A 23303-nucleotide genomic window follows, 5' to 3' on the forward strand; every position below is an offset into this window, starting at 1 on the left:
ATTAAATTTCCATCCCAATCGGCCCAAACTAGAGATTGACATGAGCCGGCCCATCGGGAATCCTCCCGAATCTCACGATTAGCCACTCCGGCTCTATATGTGGGTGTGTGTGCATGCATGTGTGTGTGTGTGTGTGTGTGTAGGCTGCAGTGTGACGGTAAACTCCAGAAGCAGCAGTTGGCAGACACTCAGCAGCTCCTGCAGACAGTACAGGTGGAACTGCAGGTGCACGAGCAGATCAGGGACTCCACACACACTGGCGCAGGTGCAGAGACCTCACACACACACACACACACACACACACACACACACACACACACACACACACACACACACACACACACACACAGGTGCAGAGACCTCACACACACACACACACACACACACACAGGTGCAGAGACCTCATACACACACACACACAGACACACACACACACACACAGGTGCAGAGACCTCACACACAGGTGCAGAGACCTCACACACGCACACACAGGTGCAGAGACCTCACACACACACACACACACACACACACACACACACACACACACACACACACACACACACACACACACACACACACACACACACAGGTGCAGAGACCTCACACACGCACACACACACACAGGTGCAGAGACCTCACACACACACTGGCACAGGGACAGAGATCTAACACACACAGGTGCGGAAATCACACTCATGTAGATGCAGACCTCAAACATGCAGACATGCACCCAAACACTTGCACAGTTACAGCGCTCCTTAAAGATGTGACCCAGATTAGATGGACCTTACAGACAGAAAAGGAAATTAGCTTTAAACACAGACAAATAATCTCCCACGCTGGACGTCCTATTCCCCTTCTTATATAGCAATTAACTGACAGTAGAATGAACGTGTTTGTATACCGATTTCTTTTGCACAGTGGACTTAAAATTAATCCATTTTAAATGTATAACCTGACATTTTGTGTATTTTGACCAGTAGTAATATATGGTGTGTCTGTGCATCTCCATTGGTTGGTCCAGGCGAGGGGCGTGTCAGTATGTCCCCATTGGTTGGTCCAGGTGAGGGGTGTGTCTGTGCCGACTCCGGGACGGTAGACCTCAGTGAGCTGCTGAGTGAGGTGCACAGGCTCCACCTACAGCTGGAGAGGAGCGTCCAGACCAACACGGCGCTGCTCCAGAAACTGGAGCAGCAGTTACTGACCCGCAGTGACGCGCCATCCACCATCAACATCAACTACTTACTGCCCACCACAGGTACACACACCTCTTGGTCCTCCCGATGTTTCTAGGGACTTTTTCCTTGCCACTGTCACCTCTGGCGTGCTTTAGGGATCTGGAACCATACGAGTGTAAAGCTGCTTTGTGACAACATGTGTTGTAAAAAGCACTATATAAATAAATTTGATCTTTAACAGCTGCAAACATACAGTGAGTGGAGAGAGCACTCCTACACACAGATCCTGTCTTCATGTGTGGTGTTCCCCAAGGCACCATCTTTGGTCCTTGTAAAGTTCATTAGTTTGATTCGTAGCTGATCTTTTATCATGATCTCTCTCTCTCTCTCTCTCTCTCTCTCTCTCTCTCTCTGTCTGGTTATCTCTCTCTCTCAGATGAGGGCTTTAAGTCAGAGAAGCCCCCTCAGCACTCACGCCCAGGGTCCTCCAGTCCCGCTCACGGTACGTTTGTGTTTGTACCAGTTCCCTGATCCTGTTGATGTTGCCATGGATTAAGTCCTGAAGATGTTCTCAAATGTGTGTGTGTGTGTGTGTGTGTGTGTGTGTGTGTGTGTAGACAGTGGTAGCTCTGTGGGGTGTAGCTCCCCAGCTCCCTCAAGGCTGGTGCCGGGTCACAGGTTGTGGGCGGATGGTCATGTCCGTCATGTCCTGGGCCTGGTGGAGGACTACAGCGCTCTGCGCAAACAAGCCAAGAGACTCACGGCAGACATGAACACACAGCTGCACGAGGGACACAGTGTAGGCGTGTGTGTGTGGGGTCACTGCCAGGCTCTGTCGGCTGAGCTGGAGCAGAGGGATGGTGAGTTGGGTGTGGAGAAGAGGAACTCTCTGAAGAGAGACAAGACCATCCAGGGTCTGAGCCTCCTGCTCAAGGAGAAGGAGAAAAAGGTAGCACACAGACACACACACTCAGACACACACACATACCATTACAGGGGTTTACATGTGTACCCCAGCAGTGTCATATAGGCCACCCTTTATGTTAACACTCCCTCTCTCTCTCCCTCTCTCTCTCGCTCTCTCTCTCTCTCTCAGGTTGAGGAGTTGTATGGTAATTTGGAGGAGAAGCAGAAGATTCTTGCCAAGACCAGAGAAGCACTTCACAAAGCCCAGTTTCAGAAGCACCAGGCAAGTAGACCAAATGTGTGTGTGTGTGTGTGTGTGTGTGTGTGTGTGTGTGTGTGTGTGTGTGTTGTGATCAGTTGGTGAGACACACACGTTGATACATAAACTTCACAAAATATGCGATGAGGGACAAGGGAAACATAGGGACTATAAATACACGGAACTAAACCAGACACAGGTGAAGACAATGACGACACGGGCGTGGCAGACGAGGGGAAACCATGGAGACAGACACGCAGGGAACGACAAAGACACGAGCAGGAACCCGAAGTGACAGCTAGAGAGGGGGGGCGTAGCCCTACGTAACAGCGTGGCACTTTGGAGAGGCCTTAGAACCAGTGTTAATTTTGACAGCAATTTCTTATTTAGTTTTAATCTTAGTCTTTTGACTAAAATGACATTTAGTTTTAGTCATAATTTAGTCATTGGATTTGTTTTTAGTCTTAGTCTAGTTTTAGTCGAATCATTATCATTAGAATTTAGTCGACTAATTATCAAAAGAACTAAAATAAAAACTAGACAAAAATATTGGCCAGCGACGACATTCAATCAGATCTGATTTAGCTTTTGAGAAAGGTAGGCATAAGTTTATAAGAGATCCAACCGTAACTACTTTAGCGTACATGGAGAGGCGGGACAAACCGGATAACTGTCCAATCAGTACTAACGTCAACTCAAAGTTAACTCGACAATGTCAGCAGGGAGAAAGATAAGAGGCGATATATGGATGCATTTCTCCTTTGACTTTGAGAAAAAGAAGACAGTGTGTAAACCATGTGGGACGATGATGTCGGGAAAAATACGACAAATGAAACGACATCTGCGGGCTATGGCATTGTTGTTTTTACGGCACCCAGTTTTATATAGAATGTAATATGCATTGTTCATAACAAACTCCATATGTTTTCAGGTAGAGCGGCCTACTGGTCATCAATGTTTTGTTATTGTTATGCTCAATAACTATAAGTTCAGGTCAATAAAGTTGTTTGGAAATTTGTTTTTGTATATATTGCACATACAAACAATAATATTCTATAACTCGTTAATAAATGTTTCATTTTGTGCAAGTGTATATAATGACTATTACATCTTTAATATTTTATATATTTTAGTCAACTAAATTAAAATATATTCATATTTTAGTCAACTAACTGCTTGCGTTTCAGGATGGGGACACAGCTACAGATCTTAATGTGTGTGTGTGTGTGTGTGTGTGTGTGTGTGTGTGTGTGTGTGTGTGTGTGTGTGTGTGTGTGTGTGTGTGTGTGTGTTCAGGCATGCTCACTGAAGCAGGAGGAGTTGAACAGGCTGCAGCAGACTACCAAGCAGCTGAGCGAAGATCTTCACTCCACCAAGAACAGCAGCCAAACACTTAAACACAGACTGGAGGTGATGGACCGTGAGAACAAGGTACACGCACACACAGACTAACTAAAGGTTAGAAAAGCAGGCTCTGGACCGTAAGATTGTAAGTTTGATTCCCTGGGCAACACTTTGTCCTACCTCAACACTCTTATCCTTGTGCGTGTGTGTGTGTGTGTGTGTGTGTGTGTGTGTGTGTGTGTGTGTGTGTGTGTGTGTGCGGTCACTGCCAGGCTCTCTCGGCTGAGCTGGAGCAGAGGGATGGTGAGTTGAGTGTGGAGAGGAGGAACTCTCTGAAGAGAGACAAGACCATCCAGGGTCTGAGTCTCCTGCTCAAGGAGAAGGAGGAAGAGGTAATAAACACACACATACCATTACAGGGGTTTACATGTGTACCCCAGCAGTGTCATATAGGCCACCCTTTATGTTAACACTCCCTCTCCCTCTCTCTCTCTCTCTCTCTCTCTCTCTCTCAGGTTGAGGAGTTGTATGATAATTTGGAGAAGAAAGAGAAGATTCTTGCCAAGACCAGAGAAGCACTTCACAAAGCCCAGCTTCAAAAGCACCAGGCAAGTAGACCAAACGTGTGTGTGTGTGTGTGTGTGTGTGTGTGTGTGTGTGTTGTGATCAGTTGGTGAGACACACACGTTGATACATAAACTTCACAAAATATGCGATGAGGGACAAGGGAAACATAGGGACTATAAATACACGGAACTAAACCAGACACAGGTGAAGACAATGACAACACGGGCGTGGCAGACGAGGGGAAACCATGGAGAAAGACACGCAGGGAACGACACAGACACGAGCAGGAACCCGAAGTGACAGCTAGAGAGGGGGGGCGTAGCCCTACGTAACAGCGTGGCACTTTGGAGAGGCCTTAGAACCAGTGTTAATTTTGACAGCAATTTTTATTTAGTTTTAATCTTAGTCTTTTGACTAAAATGACATTTAGTTTTAGTCATAATTTAGTCATTGGATTTGTTTTTAGTCTTAGTCTAGTTTTAGTGGACTAATTATCATTAGAATTTAGTCGACTAATTATTAAAAGAATTTAGTTGACTAAAATATTAATATATTTTAATTTAGTTGCCTAAAATATATAAAATATTAATTGTGTAATAGTCATTATTTACACTTGCACAAAATGAAACATTTATTAACGAGTTATAGAATATTATTGTTTGTATGTGCAATATATACAAAAACAAATTTCCAAACAACTTTATTGACCTGAACTTATAGTTATTGAGCATAACAATAACAAAACATTGATGACCAGTAGGCCGCTCTACCTGAAAACATGGAGTTTGTTATGAACAATGTATATTACATTCTATATAAAACTGGGTGCCGTAAAAACAACAATGCCATAGCCCGCAGATGTCGTTTCATTTGTCGTATTTTTCCCGACATCATCGTCCCACATGGTTTACACACTGTCTTCTTTTTCTCAAAGTTTTTTAAAGTTATTACATAATGTGTTCACACCTCATATTTTTGCAATTTATGCAAAACTGCACCACTTCTCTCCTGAGTCAGCTTGAGTGATTTTGGCTGAAATTTTTGGTTCCCACTGAGTGAGTGTGCTAATGTGTTGCAGCCCCCACCATGTAATAAAGACAAACACACACATATATGGCCATCTAAATAACTCAAAATCCTAACAGCTGATGAATATTTAATTAGGAGATTATCAGTGAGCTGTAATTAACATCAATAGTTAAATCTCTCTTTCTTTTACACACACACACACACACACACACACACACACACACACACACACACACACACACACACACACACACACACACACACACGCTCTTCTCTCTTTCTCTCTCAGGACTACATGAACATGGTGTGGGACCTGGAGCAGGACCGGGCGCCAGGAGGAAGTGACCTCATGCTGACCAAGCTGAGAGAGAAGCTGAGGGAGAAGGAGAAGGCTCTGGAGGTACAGTACCTCCTGCCACTCCATCAGTCACTGCTGCCATCCTGTTGAAGCAGCCTCACTAACCTCAGTGTGTGTGTGTGTGTGTAGATTGCGCTGGATGAGAAGTTTGTGGCTGTGGAGGAGAAGGAGAATGAGGTCCACATGCTTCAGCTGAGCGTGTGGGAGAAGGAGAGAGAGGTGGAGCGCCTGAACATCCTGCTTTCACACAATGAGGAGACCATCAATGTAAGCGTGTGTGTGTGTGGGTGTGTGTGTGTGGGTGTGTGGGTGTGGGTGTGTGTGTGTGTGTGTGTGTGTGTGTGGGTGTGTGTGTGTGGGTGTGTTTGTGTGGGTGTGTGGGGCAGAAAGAGGGAGCAAGAAGATTTTTGAAAGTCAGTCACACTACACCAGTACTACTTCTTTTAAGTAAGTGTGTCTGTCTGTGTGGGTGTGTGCTTGGGTGTGTATATGTATGCGGGTATGTGTATGTGTGTATGTATGCGTGCATATTGGCAGTATTGGAGGGACTGGTTTGTGTCGGGGCTGTTGCCTGGTTAACCATATATGTGTGTGTAGGGATGCACCGATTCACAATTTTCACTTCCGATACCGATTCAGATATCTGAGGCTTCGTATCGTAAAACAGTAAAACAGTGCTGAATCGACTTAAAACATTTTTTTTAACACAGACATACTGAATTACAAGTTTATTGAAAACTCTGCACCAGTACAGCACACTTAAACACACATAAAACATGGACACCCACCACCCATCCCATTACTGTAGCAACCACAGGGACTGGCCCGACTGCTAGCCAACGATACTCCCCAGACGCTAGCGGTCCATGCCGTAAAGATAAGAGGCTACCGCTCTCTAATGTTAACTGGGAAATCAGTACTGGGTCAGGATTCAGTCCTGGGATGGTCACAGTCACACCCCATGACCTCTGACATTTGATAAGGTAGCAGTCTGGGGCACTGGAATGCCAAAGGAATTTAACAGGAATTTGAAACGTGAACTGTTGTCTATTTTCAGGAGAAAGTTGACGATGTTCAGAGCGAGGCTGCGGAAGGGAGAGACGCCCACAGCCAGGACAAGCTGAAGGAGGAGGAGACAGAAATGGATGAGGAAGAGAAGAGTGGGGAGTACAGCATCGCCAAGCTAATTTTAACTTGTGTGCTGAGAGTGATTTTGGCCCGTCTTAATTAATAAAACCCTAAAAATGTGTTCAAAATGCATGTTCCAAATTATTATTATGCACAACAGTTTTCAACCTTTGCATTTTTATAAAGAACAAAAAATGGTCATTTGTGAAATTATAAGCATTAGCAGGTTATTACAATCTGAAATCAAACAGTTATCAAGTCAAAACTTTATGGTGATGTTACATTTGCACATAGGACCCCTTGTTGGAAAGGAGCTTCTGAACTCTCTGGTTTTGGATGGTATCTGCTTCTGTTGTTTTGCATGAGGACAGAATACCCTCCCAGAGCTGTTGCTTAGATGTGAACCGCCTCCCGCCATCATAGACACTCATTTTGATGATGCTCCAGAGGTTCTCAATGGGGTTGAGGTCAGGGGAGCATGGGGGCCACACCATAAGTTTGTCCCCTTTTATGCCCATAGCATCCAGAGATGCAAATGTGTTCTTTGCAGCATGAGACGGTGCATTATCATGCATGAAAATGATCTTGCTGTGGAATGCACGGTTCTTCTTCTTGAACCATGGCAGGAAGTGCTGTTTGAGAAACTCCACATACATTATGGAGGTCATCTTTACACCTTCAGGGATCCTAAAGGGGCCGACAATCTCTCTCCCCATGATTCCGGCCCAAAACACCACCTCCTCCTTGTTGGCGCGTAGCCTTGTTTGCATGGGGTGTTCATCAACCAGCCATCCTCCACTCCATCCATCTGGACCATCAAGCGTTGCACGGCACTCATTGGTGAACAAAACAATTTCTGAAGTCAGTCTTCAGGTATTGTTTGGCCCACTGGAGCCATTTCTGCTCGTGTGTAGTGGATAGAGGAGGTCGACAGGATGGCTTGCGCACAGCTGCAAACCTCTGAAGGACCTGCATCTTGTTGTTCAGGGGATGTTGAAGGCACCAGCAGCTTCAAAAACTTGTCTGCTACTATGACGAGGCATTTTTGCAGCTGCTCTTTTAACCTGACGTAACTGCCTGTTGGAAAGAGTCTTGGCAATTGTCAGGAACAGCACGTGACCACCCGACAGATTCCTTACACCTGCTGCTCGTTACTCCAATATTCACGTGTACTTAAGCTTCTTAACATCTTATTTTTCATTTTTTTATCTTTGTATTTGTGTGTGTGTGCACGTGTGCATGTGCGCGTGTGCATGTGCGTGTGTGTGTGTGTGTGTGTGTGTGTGTGGGTGTGTTATCTTGTGGAGTGTCAGGCTGTATCAGGCTCTATGCTTGTGGTTCTGGAGGAGGCGGAGCGACTCCTGAAGCTGTTCTGGAGAGTAACTCTGCTGTCAGGAGACCTCACACACATACAGCAGGTAACACACACAGTGGACAACACAAAGTTCTGCAGAATTAGGTAGCTTCTGTTTATATAAGACTAATTGCCCCCCCGTGTGCCCCTGGTACAGGAGGAGGTGTTGAGGAGTGAGGTGTCTCGGTTACAGAGCCGGCTGTCTCAGCAGGAGCGGATGCTCACAGGAGCAAACGACTGCGATCCACCAACCAGCTTCGAGAAAGCATGGAACGCATCATCATCGACCAGCGTACGGAACACACACACACACACCTGAAATCACCTAGAGAGGCCATGAAGGTCCTCATTGACCTGCAGACAGCACCCACCCACACTGAAGGAGTTTAGTGTTTGCCCCTAGTCTGGTGTTGTGCACAGCCTTACTAACCCCTCTCTCCTCTTAGTGTCCATGACTCATGGGGTGCTGAAGAAAGCCAGAGGAAACCTGGAGGTGAGTTTGTGCTCTGCCACTGTGGCCCCTCACACCTACAGAGACTCCTCACCCCTACAGAGACTCCTCACCCCTACACGGCCCCTCACCCCTACAGAGACTCCTCACCCCTACACGGCCCCTCACCCCTACAGAGACTCTTCACCCCTACACGGCCCCTCACCCCTACAGATACTCTTCACCCCTACACGGCCCCTCACCCCTACAGATACTCCTCACCCCTATAGAAGCCTCTCACTCCTACACGACCCCTCACCCCTACCTGGTGACTAAGTGCCTCAGATGCTCACCCAAGAGCAGCTCTCCTACTTCAGCTGCAGAGGGTCTCACTGTAGCTGGGATGATAGCTGGGCCTTCCCTTCTGCCTCGTGGCTGTCAGCTCTGCCGTCCACATCCCTCCTCATCCCAGCCATTTTACCGGCCGTGTTCCGAATGGTTCACTTCCACCCTCTATAGTACGAAGTGTATAGTTATACATCTATATACAGCAACTCTAGTTGAGATGTAGTGGGTAGGGTATGTGTTAAATACATGTAGTGTACAGTGGGGTAAATAAGTATTTAGTCAGTCACCAATTGTGCAAGTTCTCCCACATCATAGGTAGACCTCAACTATGAGAGACAAAATGTGAAAAAAAAATTGAGAAAATCATTTTGTCTGACTTTTAAAGAATTTATTTGCAAATAATGGTGGAAAATAAGTATTTGGTCACCTACAAACAAGCAAGATTTCTGGCTGTCACAGACCTGTAACTTTTTTTTTAAGAGGCTCCTCTTTCCCCCACACATTACCTGTATTAATGGCACCTGTTTGAAGTCGTTAACAGTATAAAAGACACCTGCCCACAACCTCAAACAGTCACACTCCAAACTCCACTATGTTGAAGACGAAAGAGCTGTCGGAGGACACCAGAAACCGAATTGTAGACCTGCACCAGGCTGGGAAGACTGAATCTGCAATAGGCAAGCAGCTTGGTGTGAAGAAATCTACTGTGGGAGCAATAATCAGAAAATGGAAGACCTACAAGACCACTACTAATCTCCCCGTGGGGAGATCTCAGCCCGTGGGGTCAAAATGATCACAAGTACGGTGAGGAAAAATCCCAGAACCACAAGGGGGGAACTAGTGAATGACCTGCAGAAAGCTGGGACCAACGTTACAAAGGCTACCATCAGCAACACACTGCGACTGTCAGGGTTGGACCCAGGCGCATTCCTCCGGTCGCCACAAGGAGGAGCCTGCGAGCTAGACCTGGGGGCAATCAGGCGCAATAGGCTGCAGGTGTTTGCAGCCTACTTAATGCGAGCAACTTCAGCAGTCCATTGCTGAAGTTGTTTGTTGTTGTTACACTCACAGCCCAAGCCGTTTGTTCTCTCTGCGTCTCATTCGCATTCTCTCTGGTTCTTTCTTGCTGAGTGTTCAGTCCCTCTCTCTTTGTCTGTCTTCTTCTCTGCTGTTTCGTTTTTCTTTTATTTCAATGTTGGTTTGTCTGCCAGTGTTCTGGTTGACAGACCGACAGGTAACCCAGGTAGAAGCTTCAGGTCTTGCACCTGAGCTTCACGTTCCCTCCCTTGCCTCTTATATTACTCCTGACACGTTGAGCTGTTCTCCGTGTATTTTTGGTTTTCCCCGTCTTTCTTTTCAGTGACGCGTTGATTATTATTCCGCGTGTTTTCCGTTTGTTATTTATTTACCTGGTTTGTCGCACGTCGAGACTTATCCGTGTCGTTCTGCTGTTATCCCTTCTGGGTTTTTGTTTTCGTTTTCTCGCAATCGCGGAGGTTTCTGTTGGCTGTTTTTAGCATTCAGTTTTAGAGGTTTGCACTTGAGTCCACATCACGTTAAAACCAGCGCGTCACCGCCGTGTTCGGAGGCGACGCGTTACAACGACGCCAGGGACTCAGATCTTGCAGTTCCAGACGTGTCCCCCTGCTTAAGCCAGTCCATATCCAGGCACATCTGAAGTTTGCTAGAGAACATTTGGATGTTCCAGAAGAGTATTGGGAGAATGTCATATGGTCAGATGAAACCAAAGTAGAACTATTTGGTAAAAACACAACTCGTCGTGTTTGGAGGACAGTGAATGCTGAGTTGCATCCAAAGAACACCATACCAACTGTGAAGCATGGGGGTGGCAACATCATGCTTTGGGGCTGTTTCTCTGCAAAGGGACCAGGACGACTGGTCCGTGTACATGAAAGAATGAATGGGGCCATGTATTGTGAGATTTTGGGTGCAAACCTCCTTCCATCAGCAAGGGCAATGAAGATGAAACGTGGCTGGGTCTTTCAGCATGATAATGATCCCAAGCACACTGCCAGGGCAACAAAGGAGTGGCTTCGTAAGAAACATTTCAAAGTCCTGGAGTGGCCTAGCCAGTCTCCCGATCTCAACCCCATCGAAAACGTTTGGAGGGAGTTAAAAGTCCGTGTTGCCCGCCGACAGCCCCAAAACATCACTGCTCTAGAGGAGATCTGCATGGAGGAATGGGCCAACATACCAGCAACAGTGTGTGCCAACCTTGTGAAGACTTACAGAAAACGTTTGACCTCTGTCATTGCCAACAGAGGATATACAACAAAGTATTGAGATGAACTTTTGTTACTGACCAAATACTTATTTTCCACCATTATTTGCAAATAAATTCTTTAAAAGTCAGACAAAATGATTTTCTCAATTTTTTTTTCACATTTTGTCTCTCATAGTTGAGGTCTACCTATGATGTCAATTACCGGCCTCGCTCATCTTTTTAAGTGGGAGAACTTGCACAATTGGTGACTGACTAAATACTTATTTTCCCCACTGTATATGGAACAGACGTGGAGTATGATGGCATTATTAGTGACATCTCGTGTGTAACTTTTCTGTTATAGTCTAATTATGGCAGCATTTTTGGGCTAGAAGGCCTTCGAGTAGTGTGTGTGTGTGTGTGTGTGTGTGTGTGTGTGTGTGTGTGTGTGTGTGTGTGTGTGTGTGTATGTCTGTGCATGAGGGGGTGTTTTTTTTTGTTTTTGCATGACATTCACAGCATGTGAATTCCTCAGATTCCTCACACACACACACACACACACACACACACACACACACAACCCTGGCTTCCGTACAGCTCACTTAGCAAAGAAACAGTGCCTAACCTTCTTCTTCACATCTTTGGTTCTAACTTCAGTGGATCGTGCATGTCCGTATGAGTTCGTCTGCACTCAGAGAGCCGGACCATCACACCGCACCCCTGTTCCATTCCTCTACTAGGACATCACCCTGAATGCCCAGTGAGTGGTCGGTCAGCAGGCCCCTCCCCCAGGATGGACTCCACTGAGGATCAGCACACTGACATAACATGAACATAAATGGCTTTCACAAATATTCTTGCTTGTCTTCTTGCCTGTTAAAGGTACTCTGATGCAGTTCTACAGACACAAAGTGAATTTGCACACTCATAAAATATAGATTTTGCTCAAGGGATACAAAACAAAACGTTTTAACTAGTAATTGCTGCTGTTAAAAAAAGGATTTTCATCTGTAAATATTTAATGTCATTTAGTTTTGTATTTAATGCCTTTTTCTTTTAATGGTTTTGACTGAGCCTCCAAATGTGTAACTGGCTGTTAGACTTTCTGACTGGGAGACCACAGGCAGTACGGGTCGGCAGCAACTCATCCAGTACCATCGTGCTTAACGCAGGGGTGCCTCAAGGATGCGTACTGAGCCCCCTTCTATTCACTCTGATGACACACGACTGCACACCAACATACAGCTCCAACTTCTTTAAGTTTGCGGATGATACAACTGTGGAGGGTTTCATCAACAACAACAACGACGAGACATTACAGAAGTGAGGTGAGCCGCCTGGCCGGGTGGTGTGGTCACAACAACCCATCTCTGAATGCGGAAAAGACAAAGGAGATAGTTGTGGATAGTTGTTGCCCTCCCAGCATGCTCCTCTGAACATCAATGGTACTGCTGTGGAGAGAGTGAGCAGCACCAAGTTCCTGGGTGTAGACATCTCAGAGAACACCACATCTCTAGCCAAGAAAGCCCACCAGCGCCTGTACTTTCTCCGCAAGCTGAGAAGAGCCAGTGCTCCACCCCCCATCTTGTGCACCTTCTATAGGGGAGCCATCGAGAACATCATGACCAGCTGCATCATAGTGTGGTACGGCACCTGCACAGCATCCTGTCGCAAGTCCCTCCAGCGCATCGTGAGAGCAGCTGAGAGGATCGTGGGCACCTCATTCCCTTCTCTACAAGACCTTCACAACTCCCACCTCACTCGGAAAGCCCTAAACATAGTGGGTGATCCGACACACCCCATGTACAGCTACTTCAAATTTACATCTATCAAATTAAATTAAATTCTCTCAACCTGAGACAACTGGTTTGTTCACAACAGAAGTAAACTTAACAATAAAACCTCTATTCTTAATTAAATAAATCAAATACCCAGTCTGGTAGACATTCAGGAACTTCAGGTATTTTCTTAAATAATGTTTATATCGCCACCTTGAAACTGCTAATTTTTCTTCAGCTTGCTCCTGACTCACCATTTCTGCCTCTTCTCCGTTTGTGTCATGCTTCGGCACGCGTGTAACAACACTGGCTCTGATTGGCTACCATAACGCTGCCTTAGCCAATCGCTTACTTGTTAAGTTAAACAGGTGTTACACCGAGAACTGTGACCTATCGAGATCTGTTACTCCTCACTAGCCTGGACAGCGGTCCGCTCGGATTACTGTTAGTATATCAATATATAGTAACGCACTGCTTTTAATGACCAGTAACGTCAACGGCATTGTATCGACAGGAAAAGTAATAAATTATATTATCCTGTTACTGACAAAATGACGGCGTTACCTAACGCCGTTATTTTTATCTGCGTTATTCGCAACACTGGAAATAACACATCGTATTTACGTAGTTAATAAATAATCCTAATAAAAATATTTCATATCTACCTTTAAGTCCTATGTGACGCACTAGTATGTATAATTTTCCCTTCTTTCTTTTGTTATTCATATATTTTCTCTGATTTATTTTGGAGACTGCATACATTCTAACCCAATCACATTCAGGCGGAGGACCACCGGGCAAGCCTCTTAGCGCATTTTGTGAGGTGGTGCAGCGTATCGTGCGGTGATCTGTGGAGTGGAGGGGGGTGAGGATCCTGCATTAATGAAATTCGAACACTTATCTCAAAGGTAAAGTTTTTATCATTTATTTAGATTTGAACACAAACACTGATGCTAATTGTCACTTCAAAATTATTGCATCCGTCAGTAATAAAGACGCTGCTCGTGCTCCCGACCCTGCTGGGTTGAGCGCAGATTCTCCATCTGCCCCTTCCTCTTTGACAGCGCTTCCAAACACCTCAAGTCATGAATGGCAGGAGGAAGAGTGGGCGTCTGAAGGAGGTCTGGCAGAGGACTCGCTCCCAAATGACATGCAAGAACTGAAAAGGCAGAAGTTAAAGCTTCAAATTAAAGTATTAAAATTGCAGCATGAATATTACACTCTTGCACTAAAAAAACAAAAGGAAGAACAAATAACTTAAACCCATGCTTATGTTAATGCCTAAATATTGTGCATATTTATACATAAAATTGAAATGTACCTACAATGAAGGTTTGCAAAGTGTTGTCTGAAGCCTGTCGCATCACGTGTGCTGGCAGGGGGGCTCTCATCTCCATTTCCATCACTGTCATCACGGTTCTCCAGTGTTGGGTGGGGACGGATGTTGTGCTTCTTGCAAATATTATGCAGTATTGCACATGCCATTATGATTCGGCATACTTTTTCCGGACAGTACCGAATTTCAGAATGTAAATGTGGAATCTGCGCTTCCATTGGCCAATCCCTCTCTCTGCCACACCTCGTGTAGTACGGTGTGCCCTGTGAGAGGAGTTCAATAAAACTAATTAGCTACAGCTATAGCTATTGTTATGTTACTGCTGGGATGCATACGTGTTCTGTTTCAGGAATGAAGTGGATCCAGGTTCCAGACCGGGATTTGTGCAAACCTCTCTCCTAATTGGGATGCTGCTCCGCCCTAGGAGGACGGCCACAGGATATAAGGACAGCAGACAGGAGGGAAGGCAGATACTACAGGCCAGCAGCTGTAGTGGCAGCTTGGGGGCACGTTTGATACATTGTGCAGACTTTTGTGTTGCATTGGCCTGACTTGTTGGCGTGGCTGTTTTAGTAAGGTTGTATTCATATGTGATCCTACCTGTTATGTGGTGTTCTGTGTTGTCCTTCATTTTCCTCCCTCCCCTCTGGTTAGTAGGAAGTGACTGCCATGTTGTTTTGGGTTGGTTTTGTCTTTGTTTGTTGGTAGGGAGATAGATTTGTGTGTTTTCTGTTTGGGATTAGATGTAGATGTATTTCCTTTCTAGTAGGGATGCACCGAAATGAAAATTCTTAGCCGAAACCGAAAACCGAAAATGAGGAAACCAAGGCCGAAAGCCGAAAACCGAAACACCGAAATACATAAAGCACTTTGAGTTACATGTATGTATGAAAGGTGCTATACAAATAAAGATTATTATTATTATGCCAATTATTAGTAACATTGGATTTATGGCTAACCTCACTAAAATCAAGGCATTGCTATTCAAAGAATAAATCAACTACAAAATTTGATTTGTATATATTTATTTAGCACTGACATTACAGTAATGCATATTATAAAATAAAATTAGTGGTGGGCCGTTAACGGCGATACCGCTGACAACGGCCGACCACTAATTAAATTAAACTCGCTTGCAGACCGTTTTTATCTTAGAGGATAAATATATGTATTTTATACGAGTTAAATTTAGTTATAACTGACTGGCCTGAAAGATAAATATAAATTCTCTCATAAAAACGTGACGTGAGTTGCAACAACATTAAACAGCTCGGGTAAACACACTTCTGAGAAATGTCGTCTGCTCGGCAAAACATAACGGGGCTCAATGTGCTCCATTAGCCTACGAAATCCCTACGACAGAGAACGGCTGATCGTCTAAGGCAACGAGTTCCATAATTTTTGGTGTAATGTCTTTTGCCTCGGCGCCATCACTGGAAAACTTTTTTGCTAGCTTTATCCAAATAAGCGCGTGCAGGTGGCGATTTTTGCTCGCGTCATCACAGCACATTGTTTCGGCCGTGTTGTTTCGGTGATGAAAGTATTTCGGCCGAAAACCGAAAATGCAAATTTAAGCCATTTCGGCCGAAAATTTTCGGTGGCCGAATTTTCGGTGCATCCCTACTTTCTAGTGTGGGGTTTGTTTATTATGTTGGCATACGTCACTTCTGAAATAATACCAGAGTTGTTTGGTGTATGCATAAGTATTTCTTTTTTATATGATTATAAATATATTGACTGAACGCCTATTAATATATACAATGTATCTAATACAATCACGCTATAAGTAGAACCCGTGTGTGCTGTCTTTATTCAGTATCAAAAATAATTATTTTTGTCACCTTGGACGCTGTTGTGGCCTATAGCCTAGAATGGGTCATAACACTATAGCTAAATTAGTATTATTCACAGAAAATACATATGGATGAAATAATAAACATACCTGTTGTAGTTGATTTGGGCTTCCGTCACTGCTCTGAAAAACGGCATGAGCAGCCACCTGCGTAAAGGATATCCTTTATCACCTAAGAGATGACATCCAGGTGGCACAAGTCCTGTTTCAAAAAGTTGGTTCAGGGCGCTTTCATTAAAAACCCGAGCGTCATGGGGTGACCTGGGCCATTTGGGTACAACATCTAAAATGTTGTATTCTGCATCAAACACAATTTGAGTGTTGATGCTATGGTACCTCTTTCTGTTCACATAAACATCCTCATTAATGCTGGGAGCAATTATCTTTATGTGAGTGCCATCAATTGTACCTACAACTCCTGGAAATCCAGCTATCTGCATAAACTGGGTTTGCTTCTGTTGGATGACACGGGGTGTTGTTTGGAAAGTCAATAAAAAGGGTTACAGTGTGTGGCGCTGTAAGTGCCATAATTGTTTGCATGACGACTCGGCTAATTGTTGGTTGGGATGGTCCCAAATCATCAGCACTACACTGCTGCATTTTTCCTGTAGCAAGAAAACGAAGCATCAGCACTACTTTTAATTCAGCTGGGATGGCGTTGCTGCATGTAGTTGAAGGTGAGATGACATCTCTCACCAAGTCTGTGACAATGATGATTCCTGCTCTTTCCAGTCTATATCGTTTGATTAATTGAAAGTCATCAAACGTTTCCAAGACATTCTTCCTCTCTTGGAAGGTTCGGACACGTCTCTGTCTTCTCAGTGCCATCTCAGCCCCCTGGTGGCAACTCTTAACAACTTAAAAGTCCTCTGGAGCAGTCTTAACTTTTCGGGAGAGTAAGAGTGATTCTTATACTTTAGAGTTTTGATAACTGGCACTTACACTTAACTCTGTGAGTAGGAGCAAATCTAAGAATTTTTCAGCACTTAAGTCCAAAATTACTCCTAAGAATGCTGCTAAGAATTGACTTATGTCTAAAATAATTCTTAGTTAAAAGCTGAGACTAAAAGTTAGTTATCAAGCCTTTCAGTCTCACTTTAAGCGAAGTGTAGGAGCAATTCGTAAGTGTCAGTCTCAGAGCTGATTTACGACACCTGGCTGTGCCGCAAAGCTGATCCTGGATGACATTGTTTCAAAACCCCCTGCAAGAACCAATCGCTGGATCGGATTTTATGTTCAATAATATTTTCTGAGAAATGTAAAGATAAAATTCTTAAAATGTTGAAATACCTTCACATTTAAAGGGTCTAATCAGTGGCTGTGGAGAGGAAAGCACAGGCTAGCTGAGGGCATGCATAATATAGACAGAGTTTCCAATGGAGTGGTTGGTTATATTATGGTGGTACAGTATTTAAAATATTAGGATAATTGAATTCAATGTGTGTTGTAGTGCACAATGCACATATATTACTGGCAGCATTGAGCATGCATTAACAGTAGCAGTGAGCCTACTTTAGTCGCCAGTGAGGACAGTATTGATATACTTGGCTAGGGAGTGTTTGATAGTGCAGCAGGTAAATCAATATGGAACTGGTGGCACTGAGAATGCATTAATTGTGCCAGCTAAGTTGGGCACAGCCTTTGTTCCCAGGAAGGATTTTCTGGTTTAGAAACTGATTAGCTGTACAGCAGGTAAATACAGGAAGTTTTTGGGGCAGTCATGGCCTGGTGATAGGGAACTGGTCTTGTGACCGGAGGGTCGTGGGTTCGACTCCCAGGCCTGAGGCCATGACTGAGGTGCCCTTGAGCAAGGCACCTAACCCCAACTGCTCCCCGGGCACCGGGCTAGGGCTGCCCACCGCTCTGGGCATGTGTGCACCACAGCCCCCTAGTAATCACTAGTGTGTGTGTGTTCTAACTGCACAGATGGGTAAAAAGCGGAGGACAAATTTTGATTGCGGTGTAAAAATCACAATTGACAAAATATGGCACATTTACATTTAATATCTGCTGGTGATGCTCATATAGAACTGGTGGCACGATGCACATAGTAAAAGCGGGGCAGGGTATGACCTTAGTAAACAGGGAGACCAACATGGATGACATAATTTAGTGACTGTTAGGACAGTACAATCTGCATCATGGCTCTCCATGTTCATAATGAAGATTTTCGCCTGAAATTATCTCCTTTAATGCAGTGAGGCCTGTTTGACTTGACACAATTAAGGTGGACAATGATGGTTTATTAGGTTGCAATTACCCTCTCAGAGAAGCTATAAAGGGTTATGAATAAGGGGATTTGAAATTGATTGCAGATATAGGTGGAACACTTCAGGTCTCTCAACTCAGTCACCAACTCTATGTATTTCAACCAAATCCACATATTCTTTTTTTTTTTTTTTTTTACTTTTACTTTTTATTTGTAAACATCTTTTAAGTTCAAGGCATACATTTAACCATGTAGTAAGAGGGTTGCAATATAAAAAACACAAAAAAACAAAAGGAAAAAAAAAATTATAATAAATAAAAAATAAATAAAACACGATGTGAGGTCATATTTAAATCAGGAGTCAACATGGGCTATTCTTCCTATTAGCTAAGTAAGCACGCCACTTTCCCCATTGTTTTTCTCCCAACTACTTCTGAAGTCGAATGAAGAAAGTCTCGCCAGATTAAGGAATTTGTAGTGGATAACTGTGTTTTTCAGGCTCTAAGCCACATGTCCTCAGTTATTTCAATGTCCAGTTCCTTGTTTCATAGTCTATGTCTGCCAGTCTCGTTAGTTGAGTTTGGATTTAGAAGCTGTGCTAAGGCTAGCTATGAAAGAATTACCAAAAGTAGTGGTTGTGGAGAGGAAAGCACAGGGGCAGGCATCATATAGACATTTATGATGGTGTGATTGTCTATAGAGGGGAAGAGAAATAGGGATATATAGGGAACTTACCAGCAGCATTTTTTACTTGAAAATCAAATACAAATACTTGTTATTCAGTAAAGTATTTCAGTCTTGCTTTGCAGTCTTTCTGAGTTATAAGCCATTTTTGCCTAGTTATTCATCGTTGAGGAACTGTAAGGCAATGTAAGATGCATTAACAAGCAGTGATGGCTAAGTTACCTTGAGAAAGTAATCCGATTACTGATTACTGATTACTCCTTTTAAAAGTAACTTAGTTACGTTACATATTACTTGATTTTAAAAGTAACTACGTTAGATTACAAGTTACTTTAATAGTTACATTCAGCAGCAAAATAAATTTTTCCAATACTCACTTTATTGGAAGTGCATTTTTAACAGTAACAATGTATTGAAGCAGGTTCGGTAACCGAGGCAGAAACTGCTTAATCCAAAAATCCCGAGGAGGGAAACTTTATTGATAACGCAACCCTGGCGCGCGCAGGCTCCGCCCCCCCAGTGTCACTTAAAGGGCAAGACTCGCCGTGAGGAGTAGTATGGAAGAAAAATAGTTCCATCGGATTTTGAATTCGTATTTGAAGCACTGAATTTGTTTGCCCTTGAATTTGAAGCTCTGAATTTTTTTTGCACTGAAATTATGCATCTGAATTTTGTTGCCTTTGAATTTAATGCTTATTAAAATACAATGAAAAAAAATTCGAGCGTTAAAAAATTCAAAAGATTTTTTTTCAAGTTGCTCGAATTCGATTGGTCAAATTTGGCTCACAAAATACGCGTGCAAAATTTCGCGTGCTAAAATACGAGTTCAAAGATATTCAGAGTAAACATCCGGGACACAAAGGATGAGCAATCGATTCAAGACTCCAATCGAACCAAATCCAACCAATCACGCTCCACTGGTCACGGCGCTGTTTGAAGCCACAGGCGGAGAGAGAAAGTGAGTTATGTCGGCGCACGGGATCGGCTCCTCTTCGGTGAGTGTATTTACTCCTTTATTTGTCTATTGTGGTGTTTATGATTCAGTAAGATACAGTAAACGACGTGTTGCACATCAGAGGTTTGCGCTGGACTGATCTTTTTTTTAACTCGCTATGTAGTCAACATAGCTGCGTATGTGTGTGTCCGTCAGTCCACACTGTGCTTTATGATATTATATTTATCATAAAATCATTACATTCGTTTATTATTTCCTTACCAGTCGAGTAGTTTACAACTGTTTTAAACTCTCCGTGGGGTAATGGTTAGTGACGAGAGCTTCGGACAAAACGGGCCTGGGTTCGACACCCGCGACTGACGAGCGATTTGTTCTAATTAATATTTTTTATTCATTTATATATATACTGGACCGGCGCCAGGACATATACAGTGGGGGTGGCGGCGTGTGACGATTGTTAAGCGGGCAAGGGGGCGGTAGCAATAGTAAAATAAATGGGTCTTATTATTTAAATTGAGGGGGCGGGACACCTCGCCTGAGGGGGCGACGCCCTTTTTTGAAGTGGAAGTTTCAGAACTTGAGTGCAAGTTGTTTTGTTTTTTTAATACAAGGTATTTCAGTTTGATCATATTCCAGGATTGAAAGGTTGTGGTGAGATCTATGGGTAGCTGTAACAAGCATCTACTATGATGTTCTCCATTACCTTGAAGGAGAGGGCTCAGCATTTCCAACATTACACACATCTTCTGTTGCCACTACGTGTTCCTACCACGCCTGCAGGAAGACCTAGATACTTTTTGTAGTGGTTGGGACAATCATCCAATAAGAACAGAGAGCCACATGACCCCTAATCAACTGTGGGTGCTGGGTCATTCACATCACCCAATTCCTGCAGCAGATAGCACAGAGGTACATGCAAGTGTAATATGATTTTAACAAATAGTGTGGTTTATGTATAAAGTTTGGAAGTGGCTATTTTATCCACATAAGTGTATACAACTTATTTGTAGGGAATGGAGATTCCCAATATTGAGTGGGACAACACTGGACTTCCCATTGATGACCACTCAAATATCATTGTCCCACACACAGAATGCCCACTGACAGATGAACAGATGACAGCTTTGAGAGATGCAGTTAACCCAGGAGCTGCATCCCAGTCCTCTGGCTGTGATCTTTACATTTCTGCTGTCCAGTTTTGTGAGAATTTCCTGTCTATTTGAAACAACTGGTCTGAGAATTGGAATAAAATAACATCTTTACAAAGTTAAGACCATATGAATGAAAAATTAATGGCAAATTTTGTCATCAGTTTTAGTTTGAGTAATAAAAAAAACAATAAAAAACTGAGATGCAGCTTCATTAATTTTTTTAATTATTTACAGAGTAGGAGACATTGCAGTAAATGGATACAATCAAAAGTTGTTTGATTGCCCAATTTTGTTATTCTGATGTTTGACATAAAGGTAAAAATTATACACCACAGAAAATAAAACTAATTAAAACTCATGCTTGACTCACTTTCATTTTATTAAGAGTTGAAGTTTTCAAAAATGAGTTAGTCAAATTCCCTTCTGCCTCTTTTGGAAAAAGCAAGGCCACTGTCAGGTCGTCGAGTGAGCACTGTCCACATTGGGGATTCTTTAATCCCTCGTCTAATGCCCGGTTCACACTACACGACTTTTCAGTCGCCAGGTTTTTGTGCCGTTCGCACTACACGAGTGGTCGTGCTGTAATCGCAAGTCTTTCAGTTGTTGTGGCTTTCACACTACATGACTGATCGGCGACGCGGGCTCACGAATTACACGACTGGGGAACTGGGGAATCGCCGACTCATCTGGCTGCCGTCCAAAAACACGAGAACACGAAAACGAAACTCTCGCCAGAACCAGCAACACCACATAGAAGAAAAAAACAATGTACATGTACTCCACATTTTCGTTATTATTTTTTTTTTTTACCGTTTAAACACTCCATAGTCCCAAGTTGCCAGAATTATTTCATCTCTCCGTTGCAGTGAACATAGATATAATCAATCGCACTATTTCTCCAGTGCTGTCACAATAACTTAAACACAGTGTTGTAGTAAAGTTGTAAGAAAGGTGAGGAGTTTGTGTGTTTACTGGGTTACTGTTTTGAAAGCATTCTTGAAAGTTTTTTACATTCTTCAGAGATATCTTCAGTGGTGCCGCGGTTCTCTCTCCGCGTTCCCATTGGCTGTAGCTAGACGCTGCTGCCGACTCTCAGTCGCCGACTGCTAGATATTAAACATGCTAGATATCTGCCGGTCGTCTGCGACGAGTCGGCGACGGCTCGGCGAGCGTCTTTCAGCAGTTCACACGAGTGATCGCCGATTTGCCTCCGACCACAGTTTCTGTCGCCGATCAGTCGGTGACTGAAAAACCAGCCTAAAATCGTGTAGTGTGAACCGGGCATTAACTGCTTGATCTGTCTTGTGACGTCCAACTACCTGTTTAGAGTAATAAACAGAAGAGAAAATGAAAAAATAAATTCCTTATCCAAAAGTAAACTCAGAGAGAAAGATTTTATACATATAATAATAATTTAAAAAAACAAATCGCTCGTCAGGCCCGTTTTGTCCGGAAGGAAGTAATAAACGAATGTAATGATTTTATGATAAATATAATATCATAAAGCACAGTGTGGACTGACGGACACACACATACGCAGCTACGTTGACTACATAGCGAGTTCAGAGCGAGTTAAAAAAAGATCAGTCCAGCGCAAACCTCTGATGTGCAACACGTCGTTTACTGTATCTTACTGAATCTTAAAAACACCACAATAGACAAATAAAGGAGTAAATACACTCACCGAAGAGGAGCCGATCCCGTGCGCCGACATAACTCACTTTCTCTCTCCGCCTGTGGCTTCAAACAGCGCCGTGACCAGTGGAGCGTGATTGGTTGGATTTGGTTCGATTGGAGTCTTGAATCGATTGCTCATCCTTTGTGTCCCGGATGTTTACTCTGAATATCTTTGAACTCGTATTTTAGCACGCGAAATTTTGCACGCGTATTTTGTGAGCCAAATTTGACCAATCGAATTCGAGCAACTTAAAAAAATTCAAAAGATTTTTTTTCACGCTCGAATTTTTTTTCATTGTATTTTAATAAGCATTAAATTCAAAGGCAACAAAATTCAGATGCATAATTTCAGTGCAAAAAAAATTCAGAGCTTCAAATTCAAGGGCAAACAAATTCAGTGCTTCAAATACGAATTCAAAATCCGATGGAACTATTTTTCTTCCATAAGTAGGAGTCGCTACAGTATCTCCTGACATTACGTTTGTGTAGCTGCGCGGTATTATTTGTAAATTTATTTGTAAACGTAATACAAGCGA

At 43.5% G+C, this 23303-nt stretch overlaps 1 protein-coding gene and 1 long non-coding RNA gene across 12 annotated transcripts in view; both read left to right on the forward strand.

Annotated features, from left to right (window-relative positions):
• Positions 1–14714, forward strand: part of LOC143500301 (uncharacterized) — an 18936-nt gene extending 4222 nt beyond the window's left edge. Inside the window, exons 4-20 of one of the 11 annotated variants that reach the window (XM_076994382.1) lie at positions 144–265; positions 1025–1258; positions 1615–1680; positions 1796–2127; positions 2275–2367; positions 3640–3774; positions 3960–4079; positions 4203–4295; positions 5573–5683; positions 5771–5908; positions 6699–8187; positions 8281–8415; positions 8570–8616; positions 11783–12905; positions 13686–13811; positions 13968–14095; positions 14589–14714. In XM_076994382.1, coding sequence (XP_076850497.1) covers positions 144–265; positions 1025–1258; positions 1615–1680; positions 1796–2127; positions 2275–2367; positions 3640–3774; positions 3960–4079; positions 4203–4295; positions 5573–5683; positions 5771–5908; positions 6699–6872 — 1618 coding nt within the window. In that variant the 3' untranslated portion in view covers positions 6873–8187; positions 8281–8415; positions 8570–8616; ... (2 more) ...; positions 13968–14095; positions 14589–14714. Of the gene's footprint in view, positions 1–143; positions 266–1024; positions 1259–1614; positions 1681–1795; positions 2128–2274; positions 2368–3639; positions 3775–3959; positions 4080–4202; positions 4296–5572; positions 5689–5770; positions 5909–6698; positions 8188–8280; positions 8416–8569; positions 8619–11782; positions 12906–13654; positions 13812–13937; positions 14359–14588 lie in introns of those variants that run through there. The other 10 variants (XM_076994384.1, XM_076994381.1, XM_076994385.1 and 7 more) reach the window with 10 other exon arrangements.
• Positions 14715–20116: 5402 nt separating this feature from the next.
• LOC143500325 (uncharacterized) lies at positions 20117–21857 on the forward strand. Its single transcript, XR_013126750.1, has 2 exons — positions 20117–20848; positions 20950–21857. It is a non-coding gene; the product is annotated as an uncharacterized LOC143500325 (long non-coding RNA).
• The last annotated feature ends 1446 nt before the right edge of the window (positions 21858–23303 follow it).

Source organism: Brachyhypopomus gauderio, unplaced genomic scaffold (assembly GCF_052324685.1).
Source record: "Brachyhypopomus gauderio isolate BG-103 unplaced genomic scaffold, BGAUD_0.2 sc140, whole genome shotgun sequence".
In the NCBI taxonomy this organism is placed as follows: domain Eukaryota; kingdom Metazoa; phylum Chordata; class Actinopteri; order Gymnotiformes; family Hypopomidae; genus Brachyhypopomus; species Brachyhypopomus gauderio.